The sequence below is a fragment of the Lutra lutra genome, chromosome 5 (assembly GCF_902655055.1).
Source record: "Lutra lutra chromosome 5, mLutLut1.2, whole genome shotgun sequence".
NCBI lineage: Eukaryota > Metazoa > Chordata > Mammalia > Carnivora > Mustelidae > Lutra > Lutra lutra.
Genome location: NC_062282.1, coordinates 122,095,988 through 122,122,542, shown reverse-complemented (window position 1 = coordinate 122,122,542; position 26,555 = coordinate 122,095,988). Strand labels below are relative to the sequence as shown.

Sequence of the window (26,555 nt, the reverse complement as noted above, 5' to 3'; positions counted from 1 at the left end):
ACACTGTGTGAGCTTTATTCCATGCAGGCTTAACATATGTTAGATATGTTCAGAAAAATAAATCAGTTCAGCATGAACTAATAATCAGGTGGCAACCAGATCAGTTAAAGCCAAGTTCTGACTTCCTTGATGAAAACTCCCTAGTAGGTTAATAAATGAGTTTGGAGTATCAGAGTATTAGGGACTATGATAACTCCAGTCACTTTTTAAAACCTAATTCCAACATTTCCAGAGGTCTTCTGACTATAGGTGGCAGCTTAACGAAGTTGAGAATTCTAAGAGAACTAAACAATCTTATCCTTAGAAGTCCTGTTTGAAAGAGGACACCTGCAGTAATAAAGGTAGAACCATCTGAACATGTCTTAAGAACACTGATTTCCCAAAATGAGAATGAAAGAGCCCATCTTTGAACTGCTCTGTTCAGGGTGGGCTTTCAGCAAGTATTTGTATAAATTTACCTTTGGAAAAGAATTTGCAGCATTTGGGGGTCTGGCATGAGTACTACCTTTTTAAGCTTAACTAGAACCATTTTCACAATTTGGATCTTAGAGAATGTGTATTTTTGGAACATCACATATATTTTATATAGAAAATAAAAGTGTTTTCATTATTATTTAAAATAAATTTCAACTGATAAACAGAAGTGACTAAATAACTACATTTTCATACATTTATTAATGTCAACAGACATTTTTAAGTACTCTTCAGCTAATTAAACCACCATTCCACTTTTGAACCTCATTTTTAATATTTTCTATTTATTTGGTCATTTCCCACTATAAGTTTAATACCACATTTTATATAAAGTCTACTTTAATGAGAATTCCTTGTGAGCAAATAATGTTTTCAAATTGAAGCATAGCATATTAAGCTATGTTAAAAGGGGAATAGTAAGAATGTTTAACGAAGTTTGGAATTCAAGCTGCAGCTTAGCCTAAAAAAAGCTATTCTAACAGAAGACCAGTTAAGTGCTCCACTGTCAGAAAAATGTTTTTAAAACCCAGACTCACAATTCAAAGAAAAAATCATAAAACTAAATAAAATTTAGGGTGTGGAAACTTAAAATTTAGGGTGTGGAAACTTAAAATTTGGAAGAGTAACGTGGAATAATAGGTCAAGTGCTTAACTTGTATTCAAAACCATTACACTATTTTCAGGGAACCCAAGAGCCCTTATTTATTAAAGTATGTAACAGAATAATGAGATGACTTTTGATTCTTGTAAACAATAAAATAACGAGAACAACAACAACAACGGACTAAAACTGATACATCCATTAATTCAAGTAAAGCAATAAAGTAGAAGAACAAAAATCTGAAACAAGTTATTTATTCTCTAAATCAAGGTACATAAAAAGAAAACACACCAAAAAAAGACAAACCATAAAAATCTCACTTGATAATTACTCAGTGCAGGTCTATAAGGCAGACAAGTAGAATATTAAATCTCAAAAATCTTTTAGAGATTGTGCCAGTTATTAAGCTATTGTCTCTAGGTTTCAAAACCCAGACCTCTAACCCCACTTTCTGGCACAAGAGCTGGAACCTTGTAAGCCACATTTCTGCTTTGCCAGCTAGCTCCACACTGCACTCCCGAAAAGCAATCCTAAAGGAGGAAGAATTAATTAATCCTAAAGGAGGAATAATCCCTGCTTCCTGTTTGCTTCCTCCAGGCTTCCTAGGTATTTCATTTTTGTTAGCATTGTCCCAACACTTATTCAACCCAGCAGCATCTTTCCATAGCAACACCTGAATCTAGTTTGCAGTTGTTCCAAACTTGCCAAACTAGTCTTATCAAGTCTTCCTGCTCCTGAACTATCATCACCAACCTGGCAATGCCCCTCCTCAGAGGTCTGGGTCTCAGGTCGATGGTGCCTTTCCCCTAAGCTTCCAAGTCATTTCAGTTTTATTTTAGTTGCTCTAGCCTTAGTAGTGGCAGTTGTGGTGCCTCAGTATTCTCCTTTCCCATTTTCAGTTTTCTATTTAGCTTTATGCCAAATTCATGAGTCTTAATATTAACATCTATGTTTAAATAACAAATATGGTTTCTGTCCTGACTGAACTCAAAGGGATTGTTCAGTAGTTCCTTAGGTGCTATCAAAATCACTAAGGCGTGGGAATACAAGGCATATCTATTATCACGTTACATAATTTTCTATTTGCAAAATAAAAGAATCTTATTTTCATAAAATAAATCTTAACCAAATATTCTTGGTTCCTAGGGATATACAGAAGAGAGTGATTCTCACCTTGAGTGGAATGGAGATTATGGAGCTTGAGATGGCGACTTAAATTAACAAAAGGTTTAGAAACGCAATTCAAGTTGAGTCCTTTCATAATATAAATAAACAACCTAAGCATCATTAGACCTATAAGCTCCTTGAGGAAAGGAACTGAGTTTTGTTTACCAAAATATGTTGTATAATAAACATTCAAAATAAAAACTTGTATGAATAAGAAAAGTTAAAGAGAGTACCTAAGATCAAAAAGCTAGTTAGTGGCAGAATTAAGCCTCAGTTGGCTGGTCTTATTCTGCCTGTCCCAATTTTTTTTTTAAAGATTTTATTTATTTATTTGTGAGAGAATGAGTGAGAGAGAGCATGAGAGAGGAGAAGGTCAGAGGGAGAAGCAGACTCCCCACGGAGCTGGGAGCCTGATGCGGGACTCGATCCCGGAAGTCCGGGATCATGACCCGAGCCGAAGGCAGTCGCTCAACCAACTGAGCCACCCAGGCGCCCCAGCCTGTCCCATTTTTATAGCAGTGCCTATTAACACTGCACTGAGGGCCCAAGAAAGCAATGGTAAAGGTTGAGTTCCTCAGGAACCAGACCTGTACTGTATTAGGGGTATTAATTACAATCAACCCCTGGAGGAGAACGGGGAAAGACAAGGAGTAAACAAAGGAAGAGGTTGAACTAGAGAGCAGTACCAAGGGAGGTTGGAGCTGACTACTCAGCATTTTCTGCTGGCAGTACTTCCAGGAGCTGGGGGTGGGGGGAAGTAAGTCCGTCATTCCTGGAGGGGGACAGCTGGGTGGTATATCACAGTGTCCACTACAGTCCAATCCTTGTGCTACCAAATGCAAAGACATGCATTTTTATAAGACAGAAAAAGAGAGAGACACACATAGAAATGGAGAAGGCAATGTGACTCCAGAGGCAGAGATGGAGTGATACAACCACAAGCCAAGAAATGTCAGTAGTCATCAAAATGCTGATAGAAGCTGAAAGAGGAAAGAAACTGATTGTCCCTTGGAGCCTCCAGAGGGAGCATGGGCCAGAACTGTAAAAGACTAAATTTCTATGGTTTTAAACCACCAAATTTGTGGTTATTCGTTACAACAACCCTAGGAAAATAACATAAGGATAATAAAGAAAAATGTTATGGGATGAATAGTATTTTATGAACAGTAGGTAAGACTTAGATATGTGGTGACTAGAAAGAAGGAAAAAAATGTGGGAAGGTAAGCATTACAGATGAAGGGTAATGGCAGTAAGACAGGAAATCAAGGGAACAGTACTTGACTGAACTGTAAAAAAAAAAAAAAAGAGCTGTTCAATTAGGCAAGAGCATATGTTATTTGAAAGTAAGCAATGATACAGATTATTGAAGATCCTGAATGTCAGCCTAAGAAGTTTAATTTCAGAAAAGATGTTTGAACTTCCATCTATAGATGGTCAAGATCCTCTTGCAACTTGTGAGGGCAAACTGTGTGTGTGTGTGTGAGAGAGAGAGAGAGAGAGAGAGAGAGAGAGAGAGAGATGGGAGTCTGGGAGTGGGTAATAATAATATGCTAAATCCTTTGCACACCTCTGTCCTATTATTCTCCTATTTTCTATTCATCTCCTTCTATCTCAAGACTTAAGGGTTAGGTTTATTTCCCCAGGACCAAGCAAAAAATCTGGCATGTATTTTTGATACATAGTAAATGAGTGAATAAAAAATACTGTGTAATTTTTGATTGTCATTACTAAGCATGGTAAGACAAAGTAAATCAGGATACTGAATAATACCTGAATCACTTCTACTCTTCAAGGGTCTGATTAAGATAATTGTATTAAAAATAAATATAAATATTGAAAGTAGAAGAGATTTGGGCTCAATGTGATTCTCAATTCTGGAACGCTCCAGAAACAGGACAACTATAGCCAAAACCCATCAATTAGCGGTGGTTGTCTGGCACACAGTTTAGAAGTAACATAAGGTTTGTGCCTTAATAGATTAGCGATGTCTGCTAGAATGTTGGATTAGTAATTGACAGCCAAATGACTTATGTTTCCTATTTCACTCTTGCTCCATAAAAAAAACCTTTCATTTTTATGTCTTACATGAAGTACAGAAAGAAAAGGTCCATTTCAGTGTAGGTTTCCAATAGTTAAGCATGGTTAATCAAAGGCTTACTGCATTCAAGTGTGAAAAAGAAGCCAAAGGTTGTAGTGTAAAGGGGATAGAAGATGGTTCTGCTGCTTGTATTCTATGGTTTCAGAGTTTTAACTATTCTGACTTGGAAAGAAAGGGAATGTTCAATTGCTTGCCTTGGAACTTGGTTTTATGATAAAGCTAACTGTTTTGGACAAAGCAAGATACTCAGTGGGGCCTTGGAGAGTTGGAATATGGGCCCACCGGCCAGTAGAAGCCCAGCAGGAAAAAATGGACTCTGTAAATAATGAACTCCAAAGTTTACACTTAAAGTTTTGAGACTCAACCCAGAGAGAGGCTAAACAGCAGTCGCTGGAAGTGAAGTCAAGACTGAAGTAGGCCACCATCTTCCAAGTGACCCCTGTAGTACCCACACCCAACGTGTGAGGAGTGTACCAAAACAGGTAATTGTCTTTTAAAGGTTTAAAACGTAGTTCATGAAACAAGACAGAAACACGAACATTATCACACAAGTTTTGTTACCCTTGTTGCTTTTGTAGGGAAGGTAGAGTATCCACCCTCTGAGGAGCAAGTTGTTGAAGGGTTGCCCCAGTTACCATGTTTTTGACGTGGAGAGGAGTTCCAGGTTCAGTGTGGGTAGCTCTCCTAAAGCCCTGAAATCAGGCTTGGTCTTTGATAAACAGCCCTCGTACATCCTTTCCAACTCCTCAAACTCGCCAGCTTTTCTCTGGAAATGCGCGGGAGAAGCAACCACGCCAGCACGCTTTCCACAGAGCTCACACCGCTGCCCACGCCCCCTCCCGCCGCCACGCCCCCAGACCCCCACCGCCACGCCCCCTCCCGCCGCCTAGCCCAGGCGCAAGAGCATTCCGAGTCTGGAGAACTAACCTAAAGCGGGTACCGAAGCCAAAAGAGCTCTCTTGAGCCACGCCTTCCTCTTTTCTAAACAGGAGCGGTTAGGGAAGGGACTAGCCTTATGATTACTATTTTTATTTATTTTTTTAAAGATTTTATTTATTTATTTGACAGAGATCACAAGTAGGCATAAAGGCAGGCAAAGAGAGAGGGGGAAGCAGGGTGCCTGCTGAGCAGAGAGCCGGATGGGGGGTTCCATCCCGGGACCCTGAGATCATGAGTTGAGCCAAAGGCAGAGGCTTAACCCACTGAGCCACCCAGGCGCCCCTTTATTTTTAATGGCCTTGTGTATCTGGACGCTCTTGGGTTCATTTCACCCCCGTCTCTTGTTGGAACTCACTTTGCCTAAAGTAGGAGTTGCTGGTTGGGGATGAAATTTGCTCCTCCCATTTGTTACCGTTCTGCTCTCACAGGCGGAATGCGTCCTCTACGCAGCCAGTCCTGACAGATATGAAAAACTAAATGACTTATCATAGACACTCAAAATCCGTTCACTTACATGACAAAAATCCCCTTACAAAAAAAAACTTTCTGCGTTGTTCCATTCTACATGCATCATAAACCCAGACTTTCATTTTCCCAAGCCAGACAAAAAAGTTCTTCTATTTATTAACAAGGACCTGCCCGGAGGAGCGGCGCACGCGCAAGCCACCCGCCGGCTGTGAAGCTTGGGAGAGGCTAGTGTACACGCTTACCTTGTGCTCTCCAGCTGTAGTGAAGGAGTTTCCTGGCTTGATCTCGGGCCGCCATGGGGAAAGTGAATGTGGCCAAGTTACGTTACATGAGCCGGGATGACTTCAGGGTCCTGACCGCGGTAAGAAGTTCGCTGTTTTTCCCTGCCCCCAGTCCTTTCCCACCGCGCGTTTTTCTCTTCTGCGATTCGGCTGAGAGCTGAGTGCGCTGTAGGCCCTCTGAGGAGACTCAGGCTGGGAATGAGGAAGAGAGGACCCCGACGGTCAGATTGCTCAAAGCCGTTGTTCGGAAGCTTTTGTCTTCCCCCAAACTGAGCAAAGTCCTCTCTTCTAATCATTTCCATCCTTTTCTGCTCCCCGACTTGTGCTCCAGAGCTTCACTGGCATCTCAGTGGCCTAGAACGCTTCTCTGACCCTGGGCCTCCGACGCCCACCCCCCCCCCCCAACCCCGCCCCGAGAAGAGTTGAAGAAGGCTCCTGAGAATTGATAGCACTGAGTTCCTCCCTCACAGATTCCCTCACATAGCTTTTATTCAATTTCCTTCTGTCAACACTTACTTGTCTGGTTTTTAGTCACAATTTTGGGATACAAGACGAAGGTAACAGATCATCGAGTAAACGAGTAAATAAATGAGGAAGACAGTATCTGATAATAAGTGTTGTGAAGGTGATAAAGAGGAGAATACAACAGAAACGATTTGCACCTTTGGGCTGGGGAGCATGAATGCCATCTTTAAATTGTGTAGTCAGAGAAGATTGCCAGAGTGAAAGAATCTTGTCTGTTAAGTGTTGTAGCCAAAGTGTTAAGGCCTTTTGAAAAAGTTCCTGTCGTTTGGTAGGTACTGAATAAATATTTGCCAAATGAAAGAAAGACTGGCAGGGGAGAGGGGGGAAAAATAGGAGCTGAATGAGAAGGAGGTGATCCAGTGGCCTTGGAAACAGCTGTACTAAGTGAACAGCTAAGCTAGAAACAGTTTTTGAAGATTGGAAAGGCCAGTGTGGCTGGAGCATAGTGAGCAAGAGGTTGACTGGTTGGAGATGAAATTGGTCAAGGTGAGACAGATCATGTGCTGTAGAGCCTTGCAGGCTTGGTAAAGAAATTGGAATATATTCTAAATAATAGGGGAGCCACTGAAGGTTTTAAGCGGGGAAGTGACAAAAACTGATTTTAATAGTGGTAGTCTTATGGCACAAAGATCGACAAAATGTAGATTAGGCATCTCAAGAATAAAACCATGAATTTTTTAGAAGCTGTTATCTTTTGCGTAAATAGGCAATACTTAAAATATCAAATTCAAATTCAGTATGAAATTTAGAAGGCACTCAATTCATCTGCACGTTCTCTAAACACCTACTATCACTTCTCAAAGATACCAACCTTCTCTGCTTCCTCACCACATTGATTTATTCCTAATGTGGGACAGAAACAGGGGAGTCAAGAAAGAGTATTAGAGGCTAACAAGGGAATGAGTTAAGGTGTGAGATTTTGGTTGGGACATCATAACAGTTCCAGTTTTGTCTTCCAAACCTTTATCTCTGCAATATTTAACTTCTTTTTTGAAGCTCACCAGTAAATGACCTACTTGTTAAATATATTTCGGTCTCTGTTGAGTCTTAACCATCCTTGGTATCAGCAGCCATCTTTCCTTGACTCTCTCTTTACTTCTCAGGCACTCCTACATCAATAATCATACTTTGACTGACTGCCCTTACCTTTTAATGTGAACTTCCCCCAAAATTCTGTCCCTCAGCCCTCCTTTGTCTTCCATTATCTCTTGTTTGATGATCACATCCACTTTACAGCTTTATCTGTCACCTCTATCAAATAATTGACAATTTTACCCTTTAATTATGACTTCATTACTGAGTATAGATAAATCTTTCCAAATTACCTTAAACATCCTCGTTTGAAAGACCTTTCAGAACTTTGAGTTGTGATTAATGTCCCTAGAACATCTCTGTTCATGTATCTCCCTTGTGTAAACACCTTCAGGGGTTTTCAGTTTTCCTCAACAAGAAATCTAAAACTCCTTGATCTACATTTCAAGACCTTCCATACCTTTCTCAAAAGCGTTTTCAAGCGCCTTTTCACGAATTCTGTTTGCCATGGCATATGAGGTAGCACTGTCCTAGCTGTTGCTCTGCTTTTATTTTCTTGCCTGTGTGTCATATCCAAATCTTTTGTCTTTCTCTGATATTCTCTGATATTGTGTGTTTTTTTGGTTTTCCTGCATCTGAAAGTCCGTCTCAAGTGCCGCTTCTTTGAAACTGATCCCTCAGCTAGAATTATTTTTGTTCAGCCCTGAGCCACTTCTTTTTTAGCTCTTTCCATTTCTTGTCTTCTAATAAAGTTAGATGTCTAGGTTCTTATTTCCACAAGCAGATAATAAATTCCCCAGGGGTAGGGATTATTTTTATATATTTTTAAGTCTTCCACCATGGCTGCATATGATACTTTCATAGTAAATAACTTCTCAGTGAATATCTGAAATATGTATAGTTTTTAAAGATAAATATTTAGATGTCAACAAATATCTTAGTATTTGCCACATCAGTAACTGTTAAGTACTTTCAATTTTTATCTTAGTAGAGAGGCAGAATATGAATATTTGTGATTATATAATCAGATTGTGATTAGAAATATGTCTAGAATTACATCTCAGAGTTGGCTGGGTAAGTGCATGGTTAGAGAAATTTGAAGAAGTTAATTAGCAAAGTTTTGGTAGACAACAGCTCTATGTTGATTATGATTACATATGATTCCTTTAATTTCAGGTTGAAATGGGCATGAAGAACCATGAAATAGTTCCATGCAGTTTAGTTGCTTCTATAGCCAGCCTTAAACATGGTGGCTGTAATAAAGTTTTAAGAGAATTAGTGAAACATAAACTCATAGCTTGGGAGCGTACCAAAAGTAAGTATTTATGGCATTATTTGTGATTTTTCATGATTCTGGGTTCCCCCAGAGCAGGCATTTCAAAAGGTGGAAAGTGAAAGTTGCCAAACCAGCAAAGTACTCTTTGTAGACTTGAAAGTGGCATACATTTACCATATTCTATTAGAGCATTGACAGGGCCCACCCAGATCAAAGAGAGTAAAGAAATAGCCTCCATCTCCTGTTAGGAGATTAACAAGTTCTAATTGGCAGAAGAGCAAGTAGGAGAGAATTAATGCCACTATCTTGGGCAAATACATTGTACTGCACTACTCTAAAGTATTAATTCTCAAACCGTATGCAATGAGGGTTGTTTTTTTTTTCAACCTATCATGCATCCATACTTTAGTAAAATAACAATAAAAAAGTAATTACTAGAAAAGTGAAATTTAAAAACTGATAAAATACAGGCACAAATTCCTTACTAGAGTTGAAGACAAAATAACTTGGTCTAAGTAATATAAAAATTTCTTAAGGTAACCACTTCATTTCAGTTTCTGTGTCTTATCACAGACTGGTAACAAATATTTAGAGACTGGTCTCAGTCTGTGAGTTACACTTTGAGTAACACTGCTCTAGAGAAAAAAATACAAATTATAGGAAGAAATGCCACACTCTGAAGACTGGGTAAGCTAATCATTCCAACTAAGATTTCTTATGTTTAAATTCCTCTCATGACTTGAACTAATGTGACTTGATTGTACAATGTAAGTAAATACAGTCTTTTTTGTTTTATTTTGTCTAGCTGTCCAGGGCTACCGATTGACAAATGCAGGCTATGATTACCTAGCTTTGAAAACACTTTCTTCTAGACAGGTAGTTGAGTCTGTTGGAAACCAGATGGGTGTTGGCAAAGAATCTGGTAAGTGCTAACAGTACTACTGAACTCATTTTCTTCGCTCTAGTTTCTATTTATATTTCCCCCTGAGAAAGCGTTATTTTTTAATTTTTCCATCTTTTTCAACTGAGCAGTGAATTGAAAAGTTGGTTGGAAACAATATAGATGATGAAATTACCCTTAGGTTAGGTTATTGTTTTTCATAAGTCTGTCACTGAAAATTCAGTTATAGCAGGAATTAATTTTCTTCTAATGACTGACGTCTTTGGCAAATATTTTTTTTGCTTTTGTTTTATATATGGTAAATGGATATTTGTAATAGTTAAAATGTGTAACACAAAGGAGTATTAGAAGACAGTGAATATTTAAAAGCCACAAGCACGTTTTTCATCAGAAATATGGTAAACTTAGATATTTGTAAAACACAGAAAAAAGCATTCTAAAATAGCATTGAGCAAATAAGTATTGCAGGAGTGTTATTTAGCACTGTTATATTTATAACACTGTGTGTGTATGTGTGAGAAATTTATTATGTGAAATGTATAAAATGAGGTAATGAACACCTTTTCTTAGATATGCTGCCTCTTTTTTATGTCCAATTTTTTTATTTTTAAAAAATGGCTTTTTTTTAAGAACTTCACTACATGGAAATGATAAATAGTACAAAAGAAAGTACAATAAAAAGTAAATCTTACTCCTAACCCAGATCTCAATCTGCTGTTATTACTTCCCAAAGTTGTTACTGTTGAATAATATCTTATATGTCCTTCTAGATATATTTTGTTAGTACATAAGGTACATAAGGTACTGACGATATATGTATATGCATTCACATATCTTTTTAATCACAGGTGAAACCAAATATTACTTAACTATTTTACACCTAGATTTTTTCCACTTGATGCTTTTATATATATATATATATATATATATATATATATTTTATTTTTGAGTAATCTCTACACCCAACCTGGAGCTCCAACTTACAACCCCAAGATCAAGAGTCCTGTGCTTTACTGACTGAGCCAGCCAGGTGCTTCTTGATGCATTTCTGATATCATTTCATGTTAACAGATGGGTCTTTTTCATAGTTGCAGAGTTTTACCTAGTAAATCAGTAATTGATTTACCAGTCCCAGTTGTTAGGGCATTTATGTTACTTCATCTTGTCTTTTGTAAGTAATGACGTGGTATACATCCTTGTGCACATATCTCTATGCAGATGTGCAAATAAATTCATAAATACAGTCTTAGAAATTTAATTATTAGAGCAAAAGTTATGTACATTTGAAATTTGTAGTACCAGATTTCCCTTCAAAAGTTTACACTAATTTATAATCCTGCCAATGTGAAAGACAGTTTCTTGATGTGTGATCATTAAAATTTCTCATGAATAATTAGGGTGTGTTTTAAATATCAAGATTTCAAATAGCAACTATTTTTTGATAATTGCAATACTTATGGGAAGATCTCCATTCTGATTACTATAGGATTATACATATTTTTTATTTTTAAGATTTTTATTTATTTATTTAAAGGAGAGCACAAGCAGGGGGAGCAGCAAAGGGAGAGGGAGAAGCAGGCTCTCCACCAAGTAGGGAGTCCAATGCAGGGCTCAATCCCAGGACCCTAGGGATCACGACCCGAGCTAAAGGCTGACACCTAACTGACTGAGCCACCTAGGCACCCCTACGGGATTATATTCTAACAATTGAATATTATTCACTGAAGCAGTTGAAGGATTGAGCTTCATATTGTTGAAAAAAGGTATTAAATCACTTATCATATATGTAGGACACTAAGGGACAATGAGATTTTTGCCACTAAATTGAACTGAGTATTGAGCACCTGTGGGAGCAGTAACCTTTGACACACCACATCTCTGTTTTCTTTTGTATCAGATACTAATACATGTCATCTTATTTTGCATTGTATTTAAGAGAAAGAATTTTGCTGAGTAATAAATATTCCTGGTTATTAGGAAAGAAAATTTGATACAAATAAAATCAAAGTTTGGAAATTACAAATGAACTTTTTGGAATGATAGTATAATAATGATCTTTTCTAAATCTTGGCTCTAGATATTTACATTGTTGCAAATGAAGAGGGGCAGCAATTTGCATTAAAGCTTCACAGACTGGGAAGAACCTCCTTTCGAAATCTGAAAAACAAACGTGATTATCATAAACACAGGCATAACATGTCTTGGCTTTATTTATCTCGTCTCTCTGCCATGAAAGAATTTGCCTATATGAAGGTATTTGGTGAATAATTTTATATTTCTTAACCAAATAATACATGTAGTCGAAAAGATGTAGTGACAGTTATCAGTCTGCTGCTCCTACATCTCTCTACCCCTAGTCCCAATTCTTTCGCTTACTTTTAATTATTGCTTTTTTCTGTTATTTGCTCTTCTGGTGACCCTTTTTTTTTTTCTGATGTGAAGGCACTTTTCATTGTTACTAATGCACATCAAGGCAAAATGGGTTCTACAATATTAATAAAATATTATCTTGTAGTATGAGATAATATTCTACAATATTAACAAATGACCTTAATAATTAATAACCTTAGTAATTAATGATGTAATTGCCTCACAAATGTTTGTGTGAATGTATATCTATTCAGTATACAAAATATGCATACATTTGTCTCTAATTGAAAATCCCAGGGAATTACCTATAGTAGTTATCTGTAGAAAGCTTAGTGTCTCGGGTAAGTTGACTAGTATTTTTCCTTCATATAATAGAAAAGAAATGTTGATTTACAAATATGGATGCATATTAGGAATGGTAAAAATCTTTAGCCTTTAACCTTTCACTTTCAAAATTAAGTTCAGGATAGATTTATTAAATATCTCTCTTTTTTTTTTTTTTTTTTTTAAGATTTTATTTATTTGAGAGAGATAGAGTGAGAGAGCACAAGCAGGGGGACTGGCAAAGGGAGAGGGAGAGGGAGAAGTAAGCTCCCACTGAGCAGAGAGCCTGACCTGGGGCTCCATCCCAGGACCCAGGGATGATGACCTGATCTGAAGGCAGATGTTTATCCGACTGAGCCACCCAAATGCCCCAAGATTTGTTAAATATCTTTAATAACTAAATTAAACATCTTCAATAACATTTAATTAAACAGAAAATAGTATCATATTGTTATTATTCTCCAAAATAATAGTGTTTATTTATTACTACTTATCTTCACTTTTTAAAATTTTGATTTATTAAAAGTCACTCTAGGGGCTCCTGGGTGGCTCAGTGGGTTAAAGCCTCTGCCTTCGGCTCAGGTCATGATCCCAGGGTCCTTGGATCAAGCCCCACATCGAGCTGTCTGCTCTGCAGAGAGCCTGCTTCCTCTTCTCTCTCTCTCTGCCTGCCTCTCTGCCTACTTGTGATCTCTATCTGTCAAATAAATAAATAAAATCTTTAAAAAAAAAAGTCACTCTAGGAGCACCAGGCTAGCTAAGTTGAAAGAGCATGCAACTCTTGATCTCAGGGTTGTGAGTTTGAGTCCCATGTTAGGTAAATAGATTACTAAGAATACATACATACATACATACATACATACATTTAAAAAAAAAAAAAAAGGAATCCCTCTAGTATATGACCAGTATATGAAACTCTTAGGAGTGTTCTTTGAGTAGGTTATTTTAATTCATATGCTTAAATTTTTAGTAATCATGGGAGAACTCTCAAGACAATATAAGTGATGCTGATACCGTACATGATAGATGTTTCTTGTCTTATACTGATGGTTTGTAACCAATCATAAACAATCAGTAAGTAGGCAGTTTGGTAAGGATTGTTACACATTTTCCCAAAACTGCACTAGGTGTTTTCTCAGATGTTTATTTGAAGGTACTAGAATAGAACCAGGTTGTGCATAAATATGCTTCTTAAATTTATTCTCTTTTTTCCTAGAGTGTAAAATAAGATTAGGGACACCTTAAAGGATTAAGCCATAGTGCAAGGGCTAGACCACTATGACAATAGTTAAGATTATTATATGCTATTGAGCTGCCAAGGCATGTTCAAAAGTACTTGCATCGGGAGAAAAAAAAAAAATTATTTAAGGCCAAACAAACAAAAACCTTTGGGGAATGAGGAGTAATTCAGTTCCTCTCACAAAAAAGGTAGGAAGTAAAGAGCTTTCTAAAACTAACCCTGTTAATAGATAATATATTAAATATCATTTGTATGCCTACCACTGTATTAAGTAGCTGGCATACAGTGGGGTGAAGGTGTGTATACCAAAGAAATAAGTAATGCAGTCAGTGTCTTAAAATTAGGAACACAACACAAATATATATATATATAAAGAATAGTTTAAAAATTAAATTACGTCTTATATTTAGAGAAACTTCTGTAGACTAGAATAGTTGATAACGGAGGTTTCATAAAGTGAGTAGGAGTTGAATAGAGTCATGAAGCATGCATATAATTTGTCTCTAAGGAGAAGATAGTAAGACAGTGTACTTTGCAGAGGAGCCACTATGGGCAAAGACATGAATATGGATGTAAGCCCTGTGTGTACTCCAGAGTGCTTATTAAAAAGAGTACTGGAAAAACTAGGACTGGATAAGTAGATTAAAGAGAGTTTTGACAACCAGGAAAAGTTTTCCAGACTGAAATCAATACATACAACATTGTAGGTTTTCTTAAATGGAACATTGACGTAACTATTTAAGTTTGGTATTGGTACACAGAGTAAAGGTTAGATATTGTGGCAAAAGCTAGAACCACTGTTGGAGCAAATAGGTGTAAGTAACAAAGGCCTACATTGAAATAGTAGCATTCCAAACTGTAGAGGGCAAAAATTTCCCAATTACAACTTATTTCCATGTGAATTTTTAAAGATTTTATTTATTTATTTAAGAGAGAGAGTACAAAGGGAGAATGAAAGGGAGAAACAGACTCCCCACCAAGCAGAGGCAAGCCCGATATGGGACTTGACCCCAGGACCCTGAGATCACAAACTGAGCCAAAGGCATACACCTACCCCAATTGAGGCACCCAGGCACCCTCCATGTGAATTTTTAAGTACACTCCCAATTAGTGACAAAAATTTAACAAAATAAGAAGATATATCCTAAGAGACTGTAGGCTTCTTGGGGACAGACTTTTTAACATTCATTTTTGTAACCCTAACACCATGTATAATATTCAGCAAATGTTCAATTAATGCTTAATTAATTAATGCTTGGTGAAAAAGTGAATTAAGTAAACTGGTTTAAAATTTTATTTTATGTATAGTTCATTTTTGCTGTGAATAAGCCATACATAAATAAGCGTGTGTTAACTGTAATTTTGTAAAGACTTCTGTGTTTTTTTTTCTGGTTGTGAGCCAGTATGTTTGCTTCTATTTTTCCTTAAAAATTAATGACATCTTCATTAGTTTATACCTGTTTTGCTATGTTTCAGGCATTGTATGAGAGGAAATTCCCAGTCCCAAAACCAATTGATTATAATCGCCATGCTGTGGTCATGGAACTCATAAATGGCTATCCTCTGTAAGTATTTATTATTCTGGAAACTATGGATCCTAATAAATAAATATAAGGTTTAGTTTTCAAAATGTATATTAATTAAATGGAATATTTAATAGAGATAAGAAATTAATAGAAAGCTGTAGTCTCATGCAAATTAAAAACTCAGTTTCATTCTAACAGTATGGATTTTGTAATCTCTGTGATTCATTCAACAAGTATTTATTAACAATCTAGTATATACCAAGCACTGTTCTAAGGTATACCAAGGCTCAGGAGTGAACAAAAGAAAATCTCTGCCTTCATAGAGCTTATATTCTGTTGGAAGGAGACATGTAATAAATAGCTAATTAAGGAAATGTATGATTATCAGATGGTAGAAAATGCAGTGGATAAAAATAAAGCAGGTAAGGGGGACAGAAAGTACTGATGTAGGTGGAGGAAGCTGCTATTTTCACATAAATGGGCAGGAAGAGTCTCATTGATAAGGTGTTTTTTGAGCACAGTCCTAAAGAAATGAGAGAGAAAACCATATAGCTATCTAAGAGATCCAGAGAGAGGGGACAGCAGCTACATAAATCCTGAGATGGGAGCATGCCTAAATGTTCAGGGACCAGTTGAGAGGCTGGTGTGGCTGGAGTTAAGTGAGTGAGGGCAGAGAATACAAGTGATAAGATCAGAGAGGCTGCTGGGAACTAGATCATTTAGGCTTTAAAGGCCATTGCAAGGAATTTTTAATTTCTTTTTTAATACATTTGATATATAAATATAAACTGCAACATGTTGATTTCATACATTTACATATTGCAGTGTCATTGCCAATGTAGCAATAGTTAGGACAAGGGCTTTTTTATTTTGATTGGGATAGGAAGCAATGGAGGATTTTGGACAAGAGATATGGTGTGACTATTTTAATAGGATTACTGCGGCTATTGTTTTGAGAATAGACTGAAATGAGATAAGGACAGAATTAGGAAGACAAATTAGGTGATTATTGTAATAATCCAGGCAAGAGATAATGGTTGTTTAGATCAGAGTTGTAGATTTTAAGGTGATAAAAAGTGTTCAGATTCTGGATATATTTTTTGGGTAGAGACAACATGATTTGTTTGGGATTGGATATTGATATGAAGGAAGAGGAATGTCAAGGGTAATACCAAGGATTTGGGCCTGAATAACAAATTAATTGGAGGTTCAAAGTTTTCATTTACAGAAATGGAAAAGATTATAGAAAGAGCAGCTTGGAGTTAGAGGGTGAATTAGAATCAGTGGTTCACTGTGGGACTGAGATGTTAAGTTTGAGAAGCCTTAGAGTTCAGAGAAGTCTAGGTTGAGGTCAGTATATATATAGTGTTTAAAGCCATGAGCCTGAATGAGATCACCAAAAATGATTGTAAATAAAAGCTCCTAACAATAACCTTTGAGGAGAGCCAAAATTTAAAGGTCAAGGAAAGATGAAGAACTAGTCAAAAAAAGGACTAAGAGTAATAAATATGGTAAGAGGATAGCCTGAAGAGTTGGTATACCAAGGGTAAAGTGAAGGAAGTATTTCAACAAGGGTGAAGAGTTTAACTGACAGACCAAATAATGACTACTGGACTTAGCAACATGGAAGTCATTTGTAGCTTTGACCAGACTTATTTCTTTGGAACAAGGTAGATGAAAATGTCTGAAATGGGTTCATTAGAATGGGAGGGAAAAAATGAGAAGTTTGGCTGTAATTATCAGAGAAAGTCTATAGTGGACAGAGGATACAGAATTGAGGCAGTCTTGGCTTCTTTTAAAAAAAAAAGTGGGAGCTGTTATGTCTGTATGCTGATAGAAATGAAGAAAAAGTTGTTAGGGAATTAAAGAATGGAAATGTTAATACACATACATTCTTGCTTTCATGAAAATCGTAAATGAATACAAATAACCTATTTTCATACTTTCAGATGTCAGATACACCATGTTGAAGATCCTGCATCAGTATATGATGAAGCTATGGAACTGATTGTCAAACTTGCAAATCATGGACTAATTCATGGAGATTTCAATGAATTTAATCTCATTTTGGATAAAGATGACCACATCACCATGATTGACTTTCCACAGATGGTTTCAACTTCTCATCCCAATGCTGAATGGTATATGCCAAAACTGATTCTGGATATGGGTGTGTTTATGTGTGATGTAATGATTTTTTTCTTAATTTTTTAACATTGTAATACTCTCATTTGGGTCAGTAACTGGTTTGAAACAGCTGATGTTAATGGTCTAAAAAATTGTTGCTTTTCTTTAAGATTTATTTATTTGAGAGAGCGTGCATGTGTGGAGGGAGGGGCAGTGGGAGAGGGAGACAATCCTAGAGCAGATTCCCCGCTGAGCACAGAACCTGACATGGGGCTCAATCCCAGGACCCTGAGATCATGACCTGAGCTAAAATCAAGAGTCAGACACTTAACTGACTGAGCCATCCAGGTGCCCCTAAAATTTAGTTTTTTATTAAAGGATGTCAGACTAGGATAATCCCCCCTATAAGAGAATCTTTCTTATTCAGTGTTTTAGAAGGGGAAAAAAATGCACTTTGATCCTGTTTTTAAAACAGGTCATTAAGTATATACTGTAAATGGGAAATCTGAAGAAACTGCCCGCTTTATAACCCATCAAAAGAATTTGAATTACTTGTATAATCTGACAGACTTTTGAAAGTCAGACTTTCTTACTCCAAGGACCCTTTATTCATACTTTTAGGTGAAAGCCCAGTTTTTAAAACAGGCCTGCTCAGAAAAAGTGGGGACATAGAGAAGGAAACCGTAGAACCCCATCTTCTCTGCCTTTCCCCTTTTCTCCCTGCTCCATGGTTGCCTCCAAGAGTGTTTCACCAAGCATAATTTGATAATTATGATGGTCTTAATAAAAATTGTGATTTTGGAGTGGACTCGGTTGGCAGAACAAGAATATCTCTCCTCTTTTTTAGTTCTTATTTTATTAGTAGGAAAGAATTCATGTAAAACCTCATCCCTGACACAGGGCAGAATCACTTTATATCCTGTGATAATCTCATTCCTCACATTACTTAACATGTAAGCTAGCCAAGCTGCAAAATATGACAGAATATTTTCCCTTGTATTTTATGATGAAACTGATGGTAATCAAGTTAAAGTTGAATATTTTTTTTCTTCCTGTTCCAAGGTACAATATGAGAAACTTCTCTTTATTCCTGAAGATAACACTGCTATCACTTAGATAATAGAGATAATGAATTCTTGGAAAGTAGGAGTTCAAACCAGTTTGTGTTCGGTCAAGATTTTCTTCCTCCTGATCCTCATTAGAAAATGTCTATACTTACTCTAGAAAAAGAAATGTCCATTAAATATAAACTTAAAGAGTATTCCCAACCAAACAATTACTAATAGATTGTTAGGTGCTTGGGTGGTTAAAATATTTTTGGATGATGACTAACAGCATTTTTATTATATGGGATAACATAGTCACAATGAAGGAACATCCAGGAACCACCAGAATTATAGAAGGAAACGATGACAAATCATGGCATTTGAAATGTAGGCTGCATTATTCTATAGGGAAACAGTGTGATTTAACTTGATAGTTAATGGGCAAGTACTAGGGTATAGAAGTTGTGCTAAGCACCAGAAATTAAGATATAAATTAATAAATAATTAAAATATAAATAACACCTATCTCTGCTTTTGACGATTTTGAGATTTTATCTAGTTAGATGAGACATAGACATATATAAAAAGATAATTTTTAAATAATTTATTAAGGTTTTTCCCCCTGGTGTCCTAAAAGGAAAGAAGAGTGGCATTATCTTTCTGTTTCCAGACTTCATATTTTCTTAAAATATTAATTAGTTAATATTCAAGCAGGTAGTCAATTCCACAGTACCCTGTTTCTTTATTCTCCCTTATCTAGGAACCTAGAAAATTTAATCTGTTCTCACTACTTTACAGTGGCCTAAAAAGCAACGTGATATTCACAGGTCTTTCTACACTTGGACCAGATTAACATGTCTTCATATCATTATTAATAAGCCACAGTATTATTTATCTCTCTTGGCTGTTGTTGCAAATTAGCTAACAGATAATAAAGGTATATAAACATAATTAATAGTCCCCAAACTTTTTCTTAGGTGTCACTAACCTATTTTACCTTTAGCTTTTGCAGTTGACTAGGTTCTCTTGGTATAGCTGATGAGAAGTATAACCAGACAGACTGGAAATTAAAGAGGAAAAGTGGAAACCCACCCCCACACCACAGATCCAGAATCTTCTTTTCTGAAATTCATATACATCTTATCTTCTCTTAGTATGTCTGTTACAGTATGGGAAGACGTTGAGTTTTCTAACTATAGGGACTTAATGCCTTTGACAGTCAAGCTTTTATTTCCTCTTCATTTCTCTGCTTTTTTCAAACACACTGGCAACTGAGTTCTTTTATTTTTTTCTCATGAGTAACTCCTTTTTCATACTGATTAAGAGTATCATTATTAAGGATATTGTCATTGACTAATAAGGAAAAACATGAGCAACACAGGCTATATATAAAAAATGATTCTTGCTTTTACAGGTATTTTGACAGAGATGTTAAATGCATTAGAGATTTCTTCATGAGACGTTTCAGCTATGAAAGTGAGCTTTATCCAACTTTTAGTGATATCAGGTTTGTACTCTGCTTTGTTTAAAATGATAAAACTTTAAATAACCTGATTTATTTAGTTCTAAGAGTTTTAACAGTTTCATTTTAAAAATTTCCAAATAGTGACCTCCAGCACATTATAATTGTGGAGTATCATCATTGTTGAGTATCATTGCTGTCTAATGTATAAATGAAACTTAAAAACTAGAAAATTCCTACCTTTGGTCTACTAAGGCAATGTTACTGGATTTAGGGGAGGAACATACCTAGTTTCTTATAAATTCTCAAACTTTTACTGCAAAGTGCAGCTTAATAGTGAATAACCCATTTTTAAGGAAGCAAGTCAAGTGTTCTTTGGGGTTTATGTTTTCCTTTGTTCAGAAGAGAAGCTATATTTAATTGATTTATGGAACATAATTATATGTAAATTCTCAAAGCAAAGTTTCCCCATTTATTTTATATACTTAATTAATATACAGTTTTCTGATTTGGGATGATTGACATAACTTAAAAGAAGAAATCTTTAGCCCCTTTTGAAAGTGAATTTATTAAATAAATATCAACTGATGTTAATACTTTCTACTAGTAATTGTTGCTTTCCATAGTCACTTTATTCTTACATGACAATAAGCCTGTATCTTTTACATTTGAATACTTAACTAAGTATTAGATTTTAGGGAAAGAATAATCTTTAAAGCATACAAACTACTAAACTCATTTGAGGATTATATTTTGTCATAATAATAAATACCCATGTCAGGTACATTTTTTTTCCTATTACTTAAGCAGTCATTCTTTTTTCCTAGGAGGGAAGACTCTCTTGATGTAGAGGTTTCTGCCAGTGGCTACACAAAGGAAATGCAAACAGATGATGAACTGCTTCATCCAGTAGGTCCAGATGATAAAATTACTGAAACAGAAGACGAGTCTGAATTCTCACATTCTGATGAAGAGATGTTAGAAAAGGCAAAGGTTTATAGTTTAGAAAATCATAGTGATCGAAACTCTACAGATGAAACAGCTGACTGCTGTTGCATATCATCTGGAGATCTTGAGCAAATAAGGGAAGATGATTTGTCAGATGAGAGTGCTGATGCACACAATTTTGAAATACCTGAATTTAGTCAAGCTTTAGAAGAAATAGAAGAGCAGGTTGTTAACAACAGTTCTGTAACTGAGTGTTCTGAGGAGAAAAACAAAACTGAAAATGACACCAGCCAAAATGGTAAAGCAGGTCAAGGAGGAATCTGCATGGGCTATGAAGAATATGAAGATGTATGCCCTCATCTGATTGCCTTGTCATCATTAAACAAAGAAATCAGGCCTTTCAGGTATAGATGTCTGTGGATTGATTTTTTTTTTTTAACACTTTAATGTGGAGACCTATACTTTCTTCAGGGCTGGTAGATGAGTGGGTGTGTTCGTTTTTTTTCCCAAATGATGTAGCAGAGTTATATTCTTCCCCATTACATGTAAATATGAAAGCAAATAACCTTTTGTTGTTAAAATTCACATTACCCTTTGCAACCTATTATGTCAGTTTTAAGCAGTTCTGCCTTAAAATGCAAACCAATTAATTAAAAGAATTATTTACAAATAGTTGATAAATTGATCTTTTTTTTTAAGATTTTATTTATTTGACAGAGCAAGATCACAAGTAGGCAGAGAGGCAGGCAGAGAGAAGGGGGGAAGCAGGCCCTCCACCAAGCAGAGAGCCCAATACGTTACTCAATCCCAGGACCCCGAGATCATGACCTGAGCCGAAGGCAGAGGCTTAACCCACCAATCCACCCAGGCTCCTCAAATTGATCTTGATAAATAGAACAAGTTGTAGATGGATGAATGTTCAGATATTTTTGTGATTTTACATCTAATGTATGTTTGATTTATGTGTAGTCCAATAAATATGCAGTAAATGTGCTCTCTTCCTAAAATACCTACCTACAGTGAATTTTCTCTGGTACTTTGAATCCTGTATCCTTATTTGCTCATTTACAGTTAAGATTATATAATGTTACTATGTTATTTTTCTTGTAAGAGTTTTTTTCTTGCAAATATTAATACTAGCAAAAGATATAAAAGATTTAATTTCTAGACTTGGAATAGTTTATCCAGAATCAAATAACTATAGTTCAATGAAATGGAGTTTTTTTTTTTATTATTTTTATTAACATATAATGTATTATTTGCTCCAGAGCTACAGGTCTGTGAATCATCAGGCTTACACACTTCACTCACTCACCATATCACATACCCTCCCCAGTGTCCATAACCCAACCACCGTCTCCACACCCCTCCCTCCAGCAACCCTGTTTGTTTTGTGAGATTAAGAGTCTCTTATGGTTTGTTTCCCTCCCAATCCCATCTTGTTTCATTTTATCCTTCCCTACTCCCCAGACCCCCAACTCTGCCTTTCAAATTCCTCATATCGTATGATATGAGGGAGATTGTATGATAATTGTCTTTCTCTGATTGACTTATTTCACTCACCATAATACCCTCTAGTTCCATCCATGTCATTGCAAATGGCAAGATTTCATTTCTTTTGATGGCTGCATAGTATTCCTGTGTGTGTGTGTGTGTGTGTGTGTGTGTGTGTGTGTGTGTGTGACATCTTCTTTATCCTGAAATGGAGTTTTATTCAAAATAGTAATATGACAAAATTAAATTAATAGTACACTTATTAGGCATTTCTCAGTACATGTTCAGGCTTACATGCTAAGGCTGTCTTAATCTTTAGTTTTATTGTGAAGCAAAACACAAAAATTTTGTGCCTTTTTTGTATAACCATATCCAGAATCTCAGGGCTATTACCACTCAAATAGTAAGCTTGTAAAATTAAATTAAAATCAAGGGTGGCAGTGGCTGAGGAGTTTGAGTAAGTAATAGAAGAAAATCTACATAGGTTAAATAGTTTTAGTATGGAGTAATTTGTTCTCTTTGAACACATGTTGGGCAAAATTTTTATTATTCAGAATGGAAACAAGATAACATTTTGATGAAAAATACTGTTAGGGGTTAATGTTATCTGAGTTTCTTATACCTTGTATACATAAAAACTTTGAGCATGTGTAAAACAAGTTATTTTCCATCATTTTTTCTGCCTTAACAGAGCAGACTACAAGAGTACTCTCTGTGCCTTCAGTTGTTGTCCAGGAGATGGCAGGAAAGTTTTACAAGGATTTACGTTGTAAGAGGCAGATATGCGTAAAGTTCAGTGAAAGAAAAGGAGATGATTAGTGGGAAAGAAATGAATTGTGGGGACGTGATAATAAATTCGGTGGCTGAAACATTCTACCATTTTGCAATTTTGATAGTGACTATTTGAATGCTGAAAAATGAAGTGTTAATAAATTGGGCTGAATTGTGGATAGTTTTACCTACACAGAAATTTTAAATATAATGTTCTTTCTGGCATGTGTGTTTTTTAAGTTTTACTATATTGTAGGAATAATATAAGTTAATTGCCATAATTAAATAAAAAATTAACTGGAAAATTTGTGACTTTCTTTTAATTTTAGAGATGAAGAAAATACAGAAGGTATTAAACAGTGCAGAACAAGAACTCTGAGCGTTACTTCTGCGGGCAGTGTTTTAAGCTGTTCAACAATTCCTCCGGTAACTATTCAGCATTTTCCAAATGTTGATTAGATCATAACCTAACCTAATGGACAGATTGTAGACACTCATATATATGGTCCAGTCTTTGCAGTTTAATAATGAGGAAATTGAGGCCCAGTTGGTTACATGACTTTGCTCAGGGTTACCCAGTGACAGCAGTGCAGCTGAAGTGCAAAGATGCACCAGTTTCACTAGCTAGTTCTTTAATTTTGAAGGAGAAAAATAGGTGATTTAAAAATGTTGGGTATCTTAACTTTTTGTTATACATTTAGCAGCTGTGTTCAAAACAATTTCTTAAGGGGCATTTTCTGTGCAGGAGAGTGAACACAAATAGTCCAGCTTCTGAGGTGCTTTACTGCCTGCCATCCTTCTCTTCAGGGTACCCTGTAGGAAGTTTATTTCCTTAGTCAATTTTTTTTTAAGATTTTATTTATTTATTTGACAGAGATCACAAATAGGCAGAGAGGCAGGCAGGTGGGGGCGGGAAGCAGGCTCCCTGCTGAGCAGAGAGCCCAATGCGGGGCTCAATCCCAGGACCCTGGGATCATGACCTGAGCCGAAGGTAAAGGCTTTAACCCACTGAGCCACCCAGGCACCCCTCCTTAGTCAATTTTTAGGGAAAGAAATAAAATTACATTATTGGTGTATATTCCTAATGCTTAAAGGCATGAAGTTAAATACCATTGAAACCAGTTTTTAGTGATAACTTAAAATGAACAAAAGAAAATCAATTTAGAAGTTAGAAAGGGGGGGCACCTGAGTGACTCAGTGGGTTAAGCCTCTGCCTTTGGCTCAGGTCATGATCCCAGGGTCCTGGGATCCAGCCCCACATCAGGCTCTCTGCTCCGCGGGGAGTTTGTTTCCTCCTCTCTCTCTGCCTGCCTCTCTGCCTACTTGTGAGCTCTGTCTGTCAAATAAATAAAGAAAATCTTTAAAAAAAAAAAAAAAAGTTAAAAAAATAAAAAGAAGTTAGAAAGGGGGAAATAAAATTATGTGGAAAGTGAATTCAAAATAAAAGAACTTTGTTTTTACAGAACTTCTGATTTCCAAGTTCGTATATTTTGCCAGGAAGTTAAAATGTATGTCCTATGGATATAATATGAGATATTTACAAAATTAAATCAGAATTATCAAAGACAAGCCCAGGGGCGCCTGGGTGGCTCAGTGGGTTAAAGCCTCTGTCTTCAGCTCAGGTCATGATCCCAGGGTCCTGGGATCAAGCTCCGCATCCGGCTCTCTGCTCAGCAGGGAGCCTGCTTCCTCCTCTCTCTCTGCCTACCTCTCTGCCTACTTGTGATCTCTGTCTGTCAAATAAATAAATAAAATCTTTAAGAAAAAAAAGATAAGCTAAAAATAACATTCTGTATTTTATAACATAGCACACTTTTAATGGTTATAAGAACTTTACTTGATAGAAACATTTAGAGCTTGTCAGCCTAAAATAAAAGTGTGTAATTCTGTAAATGTATTGATTTTTATATATATAAAATATATATTTTATATATATTATATTTTATATATAATTATATATATTTTATGTATATAATATATATATTATATATATAAATATTTTATACATATATATGCATATAAATGTATTTACTCTTTATTGTTGGCCTTATAATTTACCTGATATTCTGGATGTAAAATTTAAATCTATGAAATTTTTGAGACACATATTAATTATATTAAAAAACAAAAGTCTTCCTTTAAGTATTAGCAACCTGTATTTATTAAGAATTCTCACACTTTTTAGGGGTGCCTGAGTGGCACCATCAGTTGAGTGTCTGACCTTTGGTTTCAGCTCAGGTGTTGATCTGAGTCCTGAGATCAAGTCCCAGGCGCCAGTCAGGCTCTTACTCAGTCTTATGTTTAAGGCTCTCCCACTCTCTCTACCACTCCTCTCTCTCTTTCAAGTAAATAAATAAATCTTTTAAAAAGGAAAAGAATTTCTCATACTCTTTGATTGTCTCTTCACCCTTGGCTTTGATATTTTCTATACTTAATGAGTTTTATTTACCCTTTTTTCTTTGATTTCTCAGATTGGAAACAAATGCTTTTATGTAATTACAGTGGTGTAAAACCAGCAATTGCATATAAAGTTTAGATTACTAATTAATGCTACTTTCTTAAATTCTAAGTTATGCTGTCTTCTGTATACAAAAATGATGACACTAACATTATCTTTAGGTTGTTTTGACTTTATCCCATTTCCCTTATAGCTAACGGGAACTTAAAGGTTAAAATGGGGTCAAACCAGAATGAATTGCATTATAAAATACAAATTTGCCTTCTAAAGAGAAAAAATATCTCTTAAGCCTAGTTTGATCAAAAAGTTTCATGTAGTCATTGGAAATAAATTGATCATCTTAATTCTTCTTTCTTTTGGAAGTTTGGTCACACTGTTTTCCTTGAGGTCACATTTTATTTTGTTAAAAGATCAGGAGAAAACAATGTTACCTCTCTCTCTCTCTCTCTCTTTTTTAAGATTTTATTTATTTACTTGACAAGGAGAGAGACAGCAAGAGTGGGAACAGAAGCAGGGGGTGTGGGAGAGGGAGAAGCAGGCCTCCTGCTGAGCAGGGAGCTGGACTTGATGCCAGGCTCGATCCCAGACCCTGGGATCATGACCTGAGCTAAAGGCAGACACTTAATGACTGAGCCACCCAGCCTCAGTAACCCCTTTTGTTACCTCTCTTAATTTGATTTTTTTTATTTTTTTTTTTTTTCAGCATAACAGTATTCATTATTTTTGCACCACACCCAGTGCTCCATGCAATCCGTGCCCTCTACAATACCCACCACCTGGTGCCCCCAACCTCCCACCCCCCACCCCTTCAAAATTCTCAGATCGTTTTTCAGAGTCCATAGTCTCTCATGGTTCACCTCCCCTTCCAATTTCCCTCAACTCCCTTCTCCTCTCCATCTCCCCTTGTCCTCCATGCTATTTGTTATGCTCCACAAATAAGTGAAACCATATGATAATTGACTCTCTCTGCTTGACTTATTTCACTCAGCATAATCTCTTCCAGTCCCGTCCATGTTGCTACAAAACT

The 26,555-nt window shown here is 36.2% G+C and overlaps 1 protein-coding gene across 1 annotated transcript in view; it reads left to right on the top strand.

Moving 5' to 3' along the window:
* The first annotated feature begins 5,928 nt into the window (after positions 1 to 5,928).
* RIOK2 (RIO kinase 2) overlaps positions 5,929 to 26,555 on the top strand; it is a 29,679-nt gene continuing 9,052 nt past the window's right edge. The window contains exons 1-9 of the mRNA XM_047730282.1: positions 5,929 to 6,108; positions 8,762 to 8,900; positions 9,667 to 9,783; positions 11,840 to 12,015; positions 15,173 to 15,261; positions 17,172 to 17,363; positions 19,810 to 19,902; positions 20,685 to 21,209; positions 23,400 to 23,496. Coding sequence (XP_047586238.1) covers positions 6,043 to 6,108; positions 8,762 to 8,900; positions 9,667 to 9,783; positions 11,840 to 12,015; positions 15,173 to 15,261; positions 17,172 to 17,363; positions 19,810 to 19,902; positions 20,685 to 21,209; positions 23,400 to 23,496 — 1,494 coding nt within the window. The 5' untranslated portion in view covers positions 5,929 to 6,042. The remainder of the gene's footprint in view (positions 6,109 to 8,761; positions 8,901 to 9,666; positions 9,784 to 11,839; positions 12,016 to 15,172; positions 15,262 to 17,171; positions 17,364 to 19,809; positions 19,903 to 20,684; positions 21,210 to 23,399; positions 23,497 to 26,555) is intronic.